The sequence below is a fragment of the Phoxinus phoxinus genome (genome assembly GCF_949152265.1).
Source record: "Phoxinus phoxinus genome assembly, chromosome: 9".
Taxonomy (NCBI): Eukaryota; Metazoa; Chordata; class Actinopteri; order Cypriniformes; family Leuciscidae; genus Phoxinus; species Phoxinus phoxinus.
Window position 1 is genome coordinate 2,930,807 of NC_136884.1, and position 16,738 is coordinate 2,947,544.

General features: G+C 38.4%; 2 protein-coding genes across 9 annotated transcripts in view; both read left to right on the forward strand.

Annotated features, from left to right (window-relative positions):
• The window catches only part of pde3a (phosphodiesterase 3A, cGMP-inhibited), an 84,465-nt gene extending 77,766 nt beyond the window's left edge, over positions 1-6,699 (forward strand). For both annotated transcript variants that reach the window (XM_079623668.1, XM_079623669.1), the window contains exon 16: positions 468-6,699. In XM_079623668.1, the coding sequence (XP_079479794.1) occupies positions 468-877 (410 nt within the window). In that variant the 3' untranslated portion in view covers positions 878-6,699. The remainder of the gene's footprint in view (positions 1-467) is intronic.
• A 361-nt stretch (positions 6,700-7,060) lies between these two features.
• The window catches only part of slco1c1 (solute carrier organic anion transporter family, member 1C1), a 32,985-nt gene continuing 23,307 nt past the window's right edge, over positions 7,061-16,738 (forward strand). For 2 of the 7 annotated variants that reach the window (XM_079622618.1, XM_079622620.1), the window contains exons 1-3: positions 7,113-7,395; positions 13,766-13,804; positions 14,382-14,813. The gene's annotated coding sequence lies outside the window, so the exon portion shown is untranslated. Of the gene's footprint in view, positions 7,396-13,553; positions 13,657-13,765; positions 13,805-14,217; positions 14,814-16,738 lie in introns of those variants that run through there. The other 5 variants (XM_079622615.1, XM_079622616.1, XM_079622619.1 and 2 more) reach the window with 4 other exon arrangements.

Here is a 16,738-nt window from a genome sequence, read left to right on the forward strand (position 1 = left end):
GTGTGTGTGTGTGTGTGTGTGTGTGTGTGTGTGTGTGTGTGTGTGTGTGTGTGTGTGTAATATAAAAATATGAGATGTCTTTGCATTTATTGAATTAATTTTTTTATAAATATTAAATATGATTTATGTGGATCTGTGTGTATTTAAGCAGACACACTGCATGTCTATTTTTAATTTAATTTTATATAGGCCTATGCAACGTTTCTCTACAAAAATATAATTCATAACTCAAATCTGCTAGTCAAATAAGATAAACTATTTGCAATACTAAAATGTATATAAAATAAATATAAATATTTTTATAAAACGATAAAATATATATTAGCATTTTTTTTTATTTAATCAAGTTGATTTTATAATTGTTTATTAAAATGTTTTACTTTCATATAAAACATTTTTCTAAATCATCACTTAAAGCTGCTAGCATGAAAACCCCATTAACACTCTCTTTATTTACTTTTTTTTAGAGAAAGACGCACCCAAGAAACGACGGAAAGTGTTCTGCCCGATCACCCAGCACCTGCTGGAGAACCATGAGATGTGGAAGAAGGTCATTGCAGAAGAGTCCCAAAGCCAGACAGAAGAGGACGAGTCCACATGCCTCAGCAACACCCCTGAGTCAATCCTAGCCATTGATGAAGAGGAGGAGGAGCCTGGGAGCAAGGAGGAGCCAACAGACGACCAGGAGGAGGAGTCCGCAGAGGAGGAGGAGAGTCCTGTACCTGAAGAGACACATGAAACAGAGGAAACAGATGGTGCGACTGTAGCGGAAGCAGACGGGACTGCAAAGCGAGACACAACAACTGTAGAAGACGATGTGGAGCTAATGGGAAAACGAGAGGAAACTGAAGACGAGAAAGACGAGGATCCAGAATGAATGACTTGCCGGTTTTAGACGAGAACATTGTCTGAAAGCTTTTTATAGGCAAGCGAGACTTCTAAGAAATGGTTGCCAGCACATCACTTAGACACAACACTGTAGATGCTTGGGGAACATGTGCCTAAAGGAAACAGGGTGGGAAGGGGTGGTTCGGGACAAAGGGTTTGATTAACAATGAGTGGGCGGTGAACTATGAGTGCTAGACACTCCAGTGAGGTTGGATGCTAAAATTGACCGGGACATGGGGGGTAGGGGGGTTTCCTATATTTTCTAGACGTCATGTTGGTCAGTTTTGCAAGTCCTTCTGGCGAAACCCCTCCAGCTGCACCTTAACCCCCCCAAACTACGACAGGGGTCCCAGTGACCTGCAGCGACACAAGTTTTGCAGGCTCGTCCCACACAGCTACTCAACAAAAATTTCTGAGGAGCTTAGTGTCAAAGTCGGGAAAGAGAAATCAATCCACCGTGACTCTCGCCAGCTCCTTAAAGGCATTGCGCCTCGCTCACGAATCCCATCATCCGCAGTGGACGAAAGCAAATGTCCCAGAAACAGCATGCATTTGTGAAAATGCTACAAAAGACTCCACATGTTAACACCACATGTCTGTCCTGACATTGCTCTTTCTTTTCCTTTCCAGAGGTCCTTTCTATTGCAAATGCTTGCACCATTGTCCTTGTCCCATTTCCGAATGCTCGTCATTCTCTTCCCTCACCTTTTCCCCTCGGCATTTCATTAGTCCATGAACTGAGATCTTGCATTTCTCAGGATCAGACTGTTTTTGGATAACGGTACAAGGAGTCATTGGTTTTTACGGACTTTCTTGCAACTTTTTAATCTTTTGAATCTTGATTTGTGAGGACAAAGGGAATCTTTAGTTGTTTTTTAAAGTGTAATTTCTTCTAAACGTCAATGGCCTTTTTAACAATAGCCCAATTGTTGTTTTACCAGGTGATTTGATATATATATATATATACACACACACACACACACACATACAGTGCCCTCATCCATACGGCATGCAGTAGGACATCACGTCATTCCTCTCGTTTTCATTTACCCTAACAAGTGTCTGTACCGTCCGAAACTTTACAGACATCCCCGTTTTTTCTCTCCCTGTCAAGCGGAGCTTCTGTTCCTGCATTTAAGCTTCTTAGTAAACTGCTCCAGCAAGTTTTGAGAGCAGACTAAACTGCTTTGGCAAGTTTCACTGATCAAAGGCGCAGACTGGAGCGCATGGCCCGTGGAGAGAGCCTCGGGGTCCCGCATTCCCCCGCAGTCGCATGTTCTCCCTCCAAACAAGGCCGTAGTTATGCTTCACAGTCGTGTCACGCAGCCGCCACGGATATGCAGGCAGGCATGTGAGCGACTGCGAGCTCCTCAGCCCAAGGGATGAGACGTCGAGCGCCGTCCCTCTCACATGAGCGGACCCAGAGACCATGTGCGGCACATGAGATACGGGCACCGGTCGACACGGCTGTCCGCGCTCGCCTTTGATGTGCCGGAAGAGGCAGATTGCTCGTGACGGCGAGATGAAACACTTCTGCGGGCTTAATCACCTCGAGTCCGATGTTTAATCAGGCCGAGTCCGATGCCTTCAGTCACTTTGAAGGAGAGCCAATTAAAAACGCCTAGGTAGGAGGCGACGGTCATGTGCTTCAGACCCATCTTTGAAACGTCCCCTTTGATCGAAATGCAGAGTAAGCCTTAATATTATCAGGCAACGTGGTGCAATGTAGTTCAGCAAATTATTTAAGCAATACCGACCCTATGTGTACAGTAGATTGGTAGCGTTTCCAATTGCACTTTCTTTTTGTTGCTGTGTAACTATCACACAGCTCAAGCGTGTGTGCCAAATATGACTTCAAATTCATTCTCCCCAAAGTATGAAACACCATTTTTGTTCAGGGGTGTCCAAGCTGCTCTTTGGAGGGTCACTGTCCTGTAGAGTTTAGCTCAACACACCTGCCTGGTTTCTAGTATGCCTAGTAAGACCTTAGCTGTGTACGAAATCGCCACCTATACCCTCATTCACTATTCCCTACATTAGTCCACTAATATAGTCCACTTGAAGGAGTGAATGAAAGGTATAGTGCGGCGAAAGAGCTGCTGCTTTTGCATAGTTTGTGCTTGCTGTTTAATAATTATTTGAAAGTTAGCAAACTGGCAGCTCTAGTAGTGATGAAAATATTTATCTTGAACTCTGTCATGGATTAACAATTAAATAATTAATTAAGAAGGAATTCATGCCTGTATGATATTACGCTGTAGCCACATTGGACCAGCGGTTTGGTAAATGGATGATTCAGCTGCAGGCAACATCTTTTGGCAAGACACGGGAATTAATTCGGCACATCCCTTACTGTGCATTATGGGTATTCTCTAGCAGTTGTATGCTCGTTTTTACGGTGCATTATGGGATTTAATGAGTGCACTAGATAACGTCCACCGTGGTTTCGGACACCACTATAATGAACTATAATGAATAGTGCCCTATTTAAGGGTATATGGGGCGATTTTGGATGCAGCCCTTGATTATCTGGTCCAGGTGTGTTTAAGTAGAGTTGAAGTTAAACTCTGCAGGACAGTGGCCCTCCAGGAGCAGGACTGGACACCCCTGCCAGAGCCAGTCTTCTCATTGGCTGGAAGAGCATGTGAAGGCCATGTGTGCTTGTGAGGACGTATGTGGAGGGTATTATAATTCTGCATTAGGCCCTAGATTTGTAACCTCAGGCCAGAGATATTAACCCTTTGGTGCATGAATTATTCAATCACAAATAGTAGTCTTAATGTTTTTATTACCTTAAAAAAAATATATATATATATATAAAAAATAATATTTTTTTCCAAAAATAACGCATTTTGAGAGCGTTACTGTCCACTGCAATAAAATATAGTAGTTGTTACTTGCTGCATCACTTTTGTTTGCCATTTTGAATTTATCATAATAAAACAGATTATACTGTAACTTGTCACAATAAATTATGGATAAGTGTCAAAGGTCTTCACCTTAAAAAATGGCTTTTAAAGATCCGTGCACTGTTGTGGACGTCATGCATCAAAGTGTTACATTCCCAGCTAACAAAAATGAGTTCTAAGAACATTTTGCTACGTTCTTATTAAGTAATTAAAAGCATTACTTCTGAATGTTCTTTAATCGTTCAAAACTTCCAGTTTATTAGATGTTTTTTCTTGGTTAGACGAACATTCCATTTGGTCATTTTGCAAACGTTACTTTTGACACTGAACATTCTGAAACAAGTAGTAACATTTAAAAACCTTTCAGGGAAAACGTTCCATGGATAATGTATAAATAATCATTTTTGTGCTAACGTTTTGAGAACATTATTATAGACCAGATAACTTAAAACAAACGCTCTATTAACGTTACTGGAAGAACCGTTTGTTTATAACTTTGAGAGAACCTACCCAGATCTTTCTGAGAACATTTCCTGTTAGCTGGGATATTTCCCAAAATAAATGTAACTGATAATAGCATAACCTACAATCAATTCCAGAGGAATAAAATCCCCCAAAAACATTATTTCCCAGGTTAACTAAGAAATACGTGACATTCTGAAAGAATCTATTATGCAATATGGCTCCACTCTTCATCTTCCTGTTGGATGATGGGAGGCCCACTCTGTCTGAAAAATGTATGTCATCATTACCAAGTGATTAGCATAATAGCAGTGGGCACATGTCGGGAATTGCCTTGCTGTAAATCTTTGACGATCAAAGGTCATAGATATTGATGTCTCAAAGTGTTTTAAACCCAGAATCATCAAAGACAGGTCCATTATTTCAGATTTGCTTCCACCCAGACAGTATTCAGAGAGACTTAACAAAAACTGTGGAATTAGCGACCCTACACATTTGATGTGCTTGTGCGTGTGCTTCAGGATTGCCTGTGTGTGTTGGCATGGCAAGCATGCGTCCCTGTCCTACACAGATCCTGTACATTACACAAACTCTTGTGTCCAAATGAACAGCACAAGTCTTGAGAAGCCAGTGTGGACATGTTCATAATGACAGGATCATTATAATGTCATGTGACTAAATTCATATTTTTCACAGATAACAGATGCCCTTAGGAGTGAAATGAATGACAGTCTGTACAGTTCAGCTCAAATACCTGTTCAGGTATTGCAGAAATGCACGATGACTTGTTTGCATCCCTCCAGATATTTTTTAACTTGACCAACATGTCAGGTTCACTGGAAAAGCTGATCGTTTTTATATTTTTCCTGTTCATAACTCGTTCCTTCATCTTCAGCTGTACGCGTCTGATAACCGTGTCCACCGGGCACCCGTTTCGTTCACCTTGAGAACCAAACAAGCTTTACACCTCTCTGAGAAAGAGAAATGAGACTTGTACTTTATATATATATATATAATATATATATATATATATATATATATATATATATATATATATAGTCGGCACTTCACTGACAAAATAATTATTTTTCTTCTCACTTGTATCTTGCACTTAACACATGTAGCAATACCTATAGAAAGGGGAACTGTGTAAATCACCAGTATTCGTAAAGTGAAATATTCATTTTATCGCTGATTGTTGTTCCATTTTGTACAAAACGATATTGTGTACAGGTTAAAAATGAAACGAAACAAAAACAAAGCCAAAAAAAGGGACGAAAAAGATGAAAACGACAACAGAAGTCTTTTAGATAAACATTATTTATTTTTACTGTTTTGTAATTTAGACACTATACTGTAGCTCCTCTATTGCCAGACTTACTGGAAGTGCCTCTTGGTATAATGTAACATACAGAAAATATATATTGAGATTATTAGAACCTGTCACAAGCTGAACATTGTGGATGTTGTAATGTGAATACAGTTTAATAATACGAGTGAAATACTGTGGTATCGAATGTCTCCGTGTTTTTAATTATTTATTTATTGCTTCATTGATTTTCAGTCTGAAGGTTTTCAACCAAACAAGCTCACAAAAAAGGGTAAAACATCATATTTTTATACAATTGTCTATGGGTTTTTATGGCTTGAAAATGGCTCCCGTCTCAATCAAAGTCAAGGTAAGATCCCACACCCATTCCGCCAGGTCTAATTGCTCTTTTATTAAGCAGAAATATGCACTCAACTTTACCAAGCTCATTTAAATCCAAGTACTTGGCTTCAGTGTTGATCTATGTCTAGGGTGTGTGCCAATTTGAAGTTGAAGCAATTCTATGAAGAACATCGTTCGACAAATTAGTTGGCGTTCAGCATGAAGTATTATGGCACATTGTTTGATTGTGTTCTCAAATAATGTAGAGAAAGGACACTTATACAAGTGGATTATGAACAGGGCTTGAGGGACGTGTTGCTTTGAACTCATTAGTTGCGGATTTGTCTAAAACCATAGTTTTTTGTTTTATGCTGACAGCCACAATGTTCTGAATCAGCCCTCTAAACGTCAGCTTTGTAGACGTACCATGAGATAAGTCGTGTCCCTGGCATCCGTGTGCGTTTCCTAAACCTTGAGGTGTGTGTAATAATTCATATGTGCACATCTCGCTGCATTGCACGGAAGGAAAGATCACCCCATAATATATCTCTTCAGAAATCATCACTGCTTTATTCTCTGTACACTTTACACAGTTTGCAATGGGATCAACAGAAAGGCTACTGTAATGTGGGTCATTATTGTGGTTTCTTTCACCACTAGCGGAAATTTACTGTAGCTCAAAATGTGGAGCACTTGCAAGACCAAGGTCATAGGTTTGATTCCCAGGAGATGCATGAACTGATAGCATGTATATCTTGAATGCAATGTACGTTGTTTTGGATAAAAGCGTCTGCCATAATAAATGTAAATGTAAATTCTGTTTTCTTAACCACTTATCTATATGCGATTTACCAGTGGGAAAAAGTTGTACTGTAGGGATCAGAATTGAAAAAAAAAATCTAATTTAATTCCAAAATTTCATTACACTTTTATAGATTTTCTAATTTATTTCCAAAATTTCATTACACTTTTAAAGCACTTTGAGTAAAAAGTTAAAGTTGCAGTATGGGAACTTTTTGGTTAAAAAAGGAACTATTGAGCAAGTTTATTAAAAATGAGTGTTAAAAAAAAATCTCATTGGCTTTCCACGATTCACAATGGTAAGCTTATAATAATGATCTATAAATTAAGCGACGGGTCGGATATCGGGGGAAATGTCAGTTTTACGTCACTTTTGTCGCTCAGTTATGTCACGTGCGTAAACAAGAGAGGAAGTCCGTTATAGCGCGTGTTCGGAGCGGCGGGAGTTTTCTTTAATATTGTGAGTGACAGACAGAAGCAACATAATAAAATGGATTTAAAAAGCAAGCACCTGAGGAGTCATCCGTTGTACAAAGAAGCCTCCATCAGAACAGTTTACAAGCAAAAAGGAAGGTGGCAAAACCCTTATGCCACTCAAATGAACGTCGGACTGCTTTTCGGATATGGTGAGACTTCAAAGGATTTAAAACCAATCCAGATATGGCGTAAATTATTTCCAGACAGGTAAGAAATCTAGTGATAGTTATCGGTGTTTTCAGACATTAGCCTACCGTATAGCCTACAAGATGACAACACGTGACGTTCATCTGACACACGGGTAACTTGCAGTTTCCCATCAAAACCGCTAGAGGGCTAAATATACTACCGGTAGGTTTACTAACTAGAGTACACCTGGTTGCACGTGTCGCTCCTCCCCATGTATGTGTGCCAAACGGTCCAGACAGTTGACAGTAGCCATTGACTCATAGTTTATTAAATAGGCTATAGGGCCTACTGTATTTATTTATTTTTCTGTCTGGTTACCATACATTCTTTAAAATATCTTATTTTGTGTTCGAAAAAATTAAGAAACTCATACATGTTTTGAACAATTCGAGGGCAAGTAAATGACAGAATTTTCTGTCCATTTAACAAACGAGGCAAGTGAACAATAAACACTTGATTTGGTCTTGTTCCGCTTAAATGAGCCAAGATTCGAGAGTAATATCATATTCTCAGTCTGATCATATAAGTGTGCACCTAATAATTCATAACAATGAATTGACAAAGACTGAGCTTTAACCTATTTTAGGTCTATCTTACTTGTCGCATTAGAAACCTTGGAGTAATATTTTATTGGTGTTTCTCCACTCGAATTAAGTCCCACGAATTAACATCTCAATTAATTTATCTTGCCATTGCAGGATGTAGGCTAAAATTGCATTGTCTGTACATTACTGTAAAGACAACTCCGAACACCTTTCCTATTATACATACCTGTGAAAGACAACGAGCCAATCAGAGTAAGTGTGGGGCGGGGCTACTGTGTGGCTCCGCCCCATTATGCAGGCCGCAGCCTGGTCATTCTCTCTCTAATTGTGACACGTACTCGTGGAAAATATGACCATTCGTATTATCTTTGCTATATTTATTCTTCATTTTACGGCACTTTGTTTTAAACTTTCCAAAATCCTAAATGTTATTTGATACACTAATTTCTGCCTGTGCTGATCGTGTGTTGAACTCCAAAACAACCGGATGCGAAATGATAAACTGTCTCGCTCACATGACGTGAGGCCAGTCACCGTGCCAAAGGTTTTACTTGTGTGTCATTCCTTTAATTTCTCCTGATCCAATTTTAAGCTGTTCTCATCCGCTGATCCTAAACTGAGTGTCTGTAAGGTTGATTGCAGTGGGAACCGATCTGGATGTGTGCTGGTCAAGAGCGTCCTTCACGTCCTCTCTGACCAGTGTAAGAAGAACACTCCGACTTTTTTGGACTTTAGCCTATTCAACTTATCCCCCAGAGTTAGATAAGTCCATACATACCTTTTTCATCTCCGTGTGCTATAAGTCTGTTTGACGCACCCACCGCTAGCCTAGCTTAGCACAAAGACTGGATGTAAATGGTTGCAGCTAGCATACTAATCCAAATAAGTGACAAAATAACGCAAACATTTTTCAACAGGCGAAGCACTGCTACTTGGGCGGAGTGATAACCGCAGCACCTGAGACGCGCCGTGGTGAGGAGCAGAGAGTTCGTTCAGAGCGCGTCTCAGGTGCTGCGCCCAAGTAGCAGTGCTTCCGCCTTCAGAGAATATAGTTCCCAGTATTTATACGGTTAAAATATGTCTGTGTCTCATGTGACTTTGTTTTTTGTACACGCTGTGACTATACAAATCACAACATGTAAATAGGAAAATGTTTGCGTTATTTTGTCACTTATTTGGATTAGTATGCTAGCTGCAACCATTTACATCCAGTCTTTGTGCTAAGCTAGGCTAGCGGTGGGTGCGTCAAACAGACTTCTAGCACGCACGGAGATGAAAAAGGTATGTATGGATTTATCTAACTCTGGGGGATAAGTTGAATAGGCTAAAGTCCCAAAAAGTCGGAGTGTTCCTTTAAGCACTTTCTCTAATTGGAGCACCTGCTTAATCCACATCAGACTCCAGATCAATAAAGGAGTCGATCCTTCTGTTGCTGCGTGTACTGTAGCTGGGACAATGCTCCGCACTGATTGACATAACTAATAACCATGATCATTATTAGTGGTGTTTGCTAAAGTGTCATTGTTACTAATCATATATAGGGGTTAGTGATTTTAACCAACTCTTAACTCTTAACTATTCATCCTTACTATGGCAGTCCAAAGCATCAGAAGTTATTTTTTTCTGTTCAAAAATGCAAAATAGTGCATCAAACACAATATTCCAACATCACATTATATTAAAGGCATAGTACTACAGTATTTCCTAGCCAATCGCTCAAAGGCTTTACAATAGAGACAAAAGATTGCAGTGATGTGATTCATCATTAGTGTAGTGGAGGTAAGACTTTCAGAACTATTGAATCAGATTGTTTATTAAATAACCAGAAGGAAAGGCGAGGTAAGGGAATATATATATATAAAATAACCAGAAGGAAAGGCGAGGTAAGGAAATATATATATAAAATAACCAGAAGGAAAGGCGAGGTAAGGAAATATATATATATATAAAATAACCAGAAGGAAAGGCGAGGTAAGGAAATATATATATAAAATAATCAGAAGGAAAGGCGAGGTAAGGAAATATATATATAAAATAACCAGAAGGAAAGGCGAGGTAAGGGAATATAGAGCTGTCTGTCTTAAGCATTTCTGCAAACGTGACTGTTTTTGACAGACATGCCTTGAAGGAATTACTCCAGAATATCTTAATTGACATTAGTTCAAGATGCAAAATCTGAAATGAAGCATGAATAGCATCATGATCTGAAAGTATTTAGTGAAGCGAGCACAGTGTATAGACTAATGGTGTCAGTGGTCAAGAGTGTAGAGGAAAGAAACGTCTGCAGTCAGGTGGTTGTGTTGAAGCCCATGAGACTGGAACAGGTTTCAGAAAGCCTTAGGCCTCCATTACTCCATAGTCAGGGAGATTTACAAATTAAACGCACCGATTCAGCAGCGTTGCTTTTCTCCCTATGAGCGCTCGTCCTGGAGATCAGACACTCGAGAAGCCTCAAACAGTTTGATATGAGTGTCACGTTAACATGTAGGCGATATTTTAAAAGTAAAGGTTTGTCTGTGTTTTTTTTTCCTTTTTTTTCCCTGTATGGTTCTGTAAAGATTCAAAAAAAAAGTTTCTGGTCCTGGTTTCATAGACGGGGCTTAGATTAAGCCAGGATTAGGGTTTAGTTCAATTAGGACATTTAAGTAGCTTTTTATAAACCTGCCTCACTACTGGTTTTCATCTCGAGACAAAACAACGGCAGTGACGTATTTGAAGATATATATCAGTGCACGTTGCTTTCAGTTAAAACATCTCAAACATGCATTTTAGTCTGGAACTAGACTTAAGCCTTGTCTGTGTTAATGATTTATTATACTGTACATGTTCTTCATATCATACAGGGTCTTTTATTAACGGGATAACTTTTATTTTTAAGACTGAAATGGGTAGTAGACATAAAACTTTTGTTTTAGTAGGCTAATTTAGATTAAAAATGAAACTTGTCTAAAGTATTTGCTCATTATATTGGGCGTGGTCACCATTTCATAGTTATTTTATTTTTATGAATATTATTAATATTGTTTATAATTATTTTTATTTATAACAATAATAATAATAAAAAATATATATATATATCACCTTTTTCTGCACTTGTTCTTTTAAATATAATTTAGGTTACTTAGTATAGACATTTTATGTAAAGTCATGACTAAAAGACCCAAGTTAGATCATGCATAAATATTCAAATTCTATTATCCACATTTTCCTTTTTCATGTTTTTGTATATTAATTCATGCTGAATCTAGTCAGGATGATTTCAGGTTAAAATAGGAATTTGAATAGATTTTTTTTCATGGACAGCCAAATGATCTACATTCAAACAACCGTTTTGTTTGAAACTGATGCCATGTAAACCAGACATGGCATTGCTAACTTAAGTGATTATTAATAATATTATACGCAAATCAGTTTAATCTGCCGTTGGCAGGGTGAATTGGGTTTTGGGATCTGTTAAAAGTGCACCGGGCTACCTTTGACTTGCATTCGAAATTGGTTTAATATGGCAAGCTTTTTTCTGTTCAGCGGAGGATCTCATTCTGCAATACTTTGGTCATGAGCCCGTTTCACAAGAGCATATTAATATCACATATCACACACACTCTTACGCAAGCGGACACATTCGCCTTGACAGAAAATGTAGGTCTTCCGATCTGAGGGAGTGAGAAGGGCTTGTGCTGATTACAAATAATGAGTCATGTGACTGGCACACAACTCCCTCTCCATCAAGATCATTAGGAGCATAAGTGATGCATAAAAGCTCCTCCTGAGCACATACTGCAGGTGACACGGTGCAGGCGTCTCGTCGTCTACTTCCAGGAAAGGCATTAATCACAGATTATTCTTCTGCATAATTATTCCAATTCACAGAAGAAGGAGGTGCCACCAAGGACATTCAAATCATAGTTGGACGGTCTGACTTTATGTGCATGAGATTTGAGATTTATCTTTTGTGCACAAAAATGACGTCACACGTGGCCCTCGGATGCAAACAGTGGTACGCTTTATCTCTGTAGTGTGCATATAATCAGTTCAAGGACTCGAGGGGTTGTTGTGTTGTGCGTGAAGTCAAGACGGTTGCAGCTAAAGCAGTTTCTTGTCTTCATGGAGCCTTCTTAGTTGAGATTGCACAAATACTGATGCCCTGTCGTACCTCAAAGGAACCCATTTACTTTCCTCTGATGCAAGACAATTAGCACATTATTCATATTCTCAGCTGCAATTATTATTCTAACGTCATAGATTATCCTGTACTTGTTTTGTAATATAGCAATGATACTGTAAATGGGTTAACCCAGTTTTAAAGGACCATGTCAAGAATACAGAGCTGAAGTAGCCGTTTGTTCGACAGGTCACTGCAACGGGCCAGAATGGATTAGTAAAATCCTATTAGAAATACCAGGCCAAGAATTCTGCCATACTTTTTTTTCCCAAGCAAGTACGAACCACAAACAGATTACGAATACCCCAAATCATTCAACGCCAAGCAACAGTTTGTGTCATGTCTGTGTAAAGAGAATCCAGGATCTGGTGCTGACATGGATTTGTCTAATTTTAGCCCAGTTATACTCCTACGTTATATCAAACAGCGTATGAGTCATTCTCTGAAATTACTGACGGAGAAATGAGCAAGTGGACACTCTGTCCATAAAATGACCACTTTGTTAAGATTTTTTTTCACAGGTGTTTTACCCATAATTTGAATTCCGCATGCACTGTGTTGTGTTTTAGAGTTGATGGAAATGTAACGGAAAAAAGTACTAACATTATCCGTTTTTCTACGGATTTATTTTTCTTACAGTGTATAATGTCTGTATTTGTAAGTAACAGCCGTGTTATCAGGGTTATAAAAATTAATTAATGGCTGGTGGGAACCACACATCCTTATTTTTTATTATATTTTATACAGTATTTTGCAACGCTTTTTTATTAGTTCAGTATCAAATATGTTTTTCCTGTGCTGATCGTCATTTATATGTTTTTTATATGATACCCTATGTTAATAACCACATAATCCCTCAAATTAGATATGTAATATCTGCTGATCATGTATAGGAAGCACTGCATTTTTATCATATTATTTATATTATGCTATAGAGGCTGAATGCATATCATTTATAAAAATCCCAATTTCTGACTGACAAAGTTTAAACATACAATGCATTTCATAATCGTCAATTATATATGATGAAGTGCTTTTGCATTGAAGGGCAGTGCATTTAATACCATAAAGGTTTGCGTGATCACATTTGAAATCAGAAATGCAGAGAGCTGTCCATTAATGGCTTTATCCGTCGGGTGTATTTCCAGTCTACATGGACAAGCCACGTATCAGCAAGAGTAGATGTGTATAATCCACAGTCAGAAGGTTATAACAACTGTCATATTATGGCTTGGTCATCTCCATGGAAACAAGGGGATGTGCATTGTCTCTCCTTTATCCACCCTTTCCTGGAAACATGTTATATGAGGACTCCATATTGGCTATACGACTGAATAAATAACATCCCATTAAAATAATGATGACATGACCATTACTAAGAAATATAGCTGTAAATATTATGTGGCTATAACAAAATCTTCCGGCTGTGGATAAATATGATCCGTATGTGTGTGTGTAGTGTACCTCAGGAAAGGCCACCCATTCCTTTCAGAAATGTTTATCTTTGGAAGTCAGGCCTCGGTATAATTGATCTGGATACAGGAGGACGGACACAGGGACAGATAAATGCAGGTCGAGTGTTCTTGAGCAACGACTGGTAGTTCACAGATAGTTTGACATTTTGTTTCGGCATTGACCGAATCTGTCCGTCTCTCGCATTGATGTCACTTTTGATTTGCAGGCACAGTTTTCCTGAAAGGCGCATGGATACTCGAGCAAGGCAAGTAGCTTATCTCCATAAATCGTGTTCATTTTAAAGACTGACCAGTAACAAGATCACATGGGATAAAAAGTGTCTGTTTGCAACACGTTAGAATTAGTGATAACACTGCACTGTCACACAGATGAGATTTTCATTTATTATTGTAGGGGGGGGAATGCACAATTGCACTTCAAATTTTCTGATAAATTGCGTTTCTAATGTTCCTCTAACGCATTTTACAGACATTATTGAAAATGTAACCTGTCTGATTTAGCCTATAATCACAAAGTAATACAATTACAAAAAAATAGCAAAACATTTGAGGATAAACTTGTACTTCAATGGTATGTTTTTGAGCTATTAAAAGAGAGCCACAACCAAAGGGTTAAGCTTTTTCAGCATGACTAATGTAAATCATGATCTAATATCTCTATAGGAAATTGGCTACTTTCATTCACAAACAGAGTATCAAGTGATCTAAGGCTAAACAGATCATTAGATGTGTACAGATTGTTACTTGATCTAATTGGAATCATATGTTTGTAAAACATAAAAAAGTAAGTTATAATAAAGTGTAACCGTTTTATTAAAACAGTGATGGAACTATCCGCGCGCGTTTTACGCATATGATGTGATCATCCAGAGACTCCGCGCGCTCATCACGTGCCTCAGCTCAATCCATCCAGCCGCGTCAAGCTGAAGAAACTCTCACCTCTCAGGAAAGGCTTGTGAAAAACCTATGAGATCGACGTCAAAAAGCTTCAACTCTTTGGACATGTCGAGCTAAAAGCGAGAGAATCTGATGTGAGTGGAAGTGTTGGGAAACCCCTCTAGGACCAAGTGCCTTTCCTCGTCTCCGGCAGCCCGTGGGAAGTTTCTTTCCATGTGAAAACCACCTGACACATATGATCTGCTCCATACACACTCACACTGGACCAGCGGGGACACTTACATATCCATAGATTGTATAACAACCAAGAGAACACGAGACCGGGACGCGGATCGGATATTTAAACTGTTTGGTTTGGTGAGTAATCGCAACTGCTCTTATAAGACACACGCAGGCATACGATATTTTGACCTAATTCATCTCTTACTTACGAATTATGGATATGCATTGCGCACAAGACATGACATGGTTTAAAATGGGTCTGGCGGCGCGCGTGTTAGAAGAGGAGAAAACAAACATCTCGTTAAAAGTAGGTCTGCATGTAAACTGCCGTGTGTTTGTGCTGCGTGCTGGTTTTGTGAAACAAGTCAGACTTATTGTGCATCATAATTACCGCGCCACTGACATATTAATTATATCAACAACCATTATTTTAGCATCCTTTAATTATGCATGCTCGTCTGGTTTCAGGAGACTAATGCGTTTTATAGCTAACATTCAGGTTTATTATGGATTTTCTACATTCAACAGTATGTTTTTCTCTGCTGTGGTCACTCGTGGGTTCGGCGTGGATTCATATCAGCTGCTGGTTAATTAGACGCAATTGCGCACTGGTTGTCATGACCACTCATCCACATCCATTCTCCAGACTGTTTACCTTCATGCGTCTGATGTATCTGTGAGCTCGCAGTTTCGACATAAATGCAATGCATTCATTCTAGAGAAAGTTGTGCATTGGTTAAATATTTGAGCTGATAACTGAGAGGCTTTTATTTCAAAATCAATATTTTTTATGGTATAAAAAATGCATAGTTGTTGTTTTTAATTTCAGCTTTTTGACATACTAATAACTAAATAGGCTACTCATTATAGGCCTACTTCGAAATCAATTAACTTTACAAAATCAAAATATTTTATCTATCAATATTTAAATTAAATGTATGTGTGTGTGTGTTATATTTATGCAAAGTAGTTTTGTGTATAAATGGTCACACATTTGACTGTATAAGCCTTAAATGCTTAAATGCATGTATATGAATGAACTTTTTTTCTGTGGCGTAATGATGTTGTTGGATGCATATAGTTCTGAATCCAGTATTATCAGTCAAACCAATTATCATCTGTATGTCTCTATACAAAGAGCTGATTCATGAACCATTGTGTCCTTGCTCAAGACACTATAACCTCAGAGGAACTGTCTCCCTTTATGATGTGTAGTGACTCAGAAAAGCAGAGGAAGAATCTGCTCAATTACTAAAGTAAATAAGTCAACTTGAGAAGAAAGCTGCAATATTTTTTTAAGTAAAGCTCTCTGCATGCTTTATATGTCCAATGATTTATAAATTCAAAGCCGTCTCTGTAATTTATAGTTGAATTGATGTTTTTTCATTTACTGCACTGGCTGCGCTCAAGGACTCATCAAGTTCAATCAGAATATACAATCAGAGCTTGAATAGCTAAATTACCAGCCTATACAGTTCAAGAGACTTTGTAAAGTCTTATAGATGTTGCTTTTATATGCAAGGTATAAAGGACTTTCTTGTGCAAAAGTTGGCTTCTTTTATTAAATCAAGAATCAGTAACATACACTTCAGTTATTGCTGTAGTTGAGAGTTTTGTCATAACTTTGTCAAAAGAACCTCAATGTTTGTGTGATTCGGATGCACAGTCACTTACTTTATAACCAATAAATCTTTTGAACCTTATAATTTCCATGTTAGTATTCAAGAGTTAGGGCACAGGTTTTATTCATTTTGTTTAATGCTATACCTTGTAGAATAAGAAGGAAGAACATAGTTGTGAGATGAGCCGTGAGTTTAAATCCTACAGAAACTATAGAGCATGCATTGCACAAACTCATTAATTTCAGTATTGTAATTGAGATGTCCCAAAGTGATATATAAGGTACGATCGTGTGTGAGGGAACGTCTTTGGGTTTAGACAAGATGAGCATAGGGCATGCATGCCTTTGTTTACATGATAGCAAAGTTTGCACACCAAGGTTGAGTACTAGGTGTCATTTTACGGGTTATCAGTTATTCTGAATGCAACAATATTGGAAT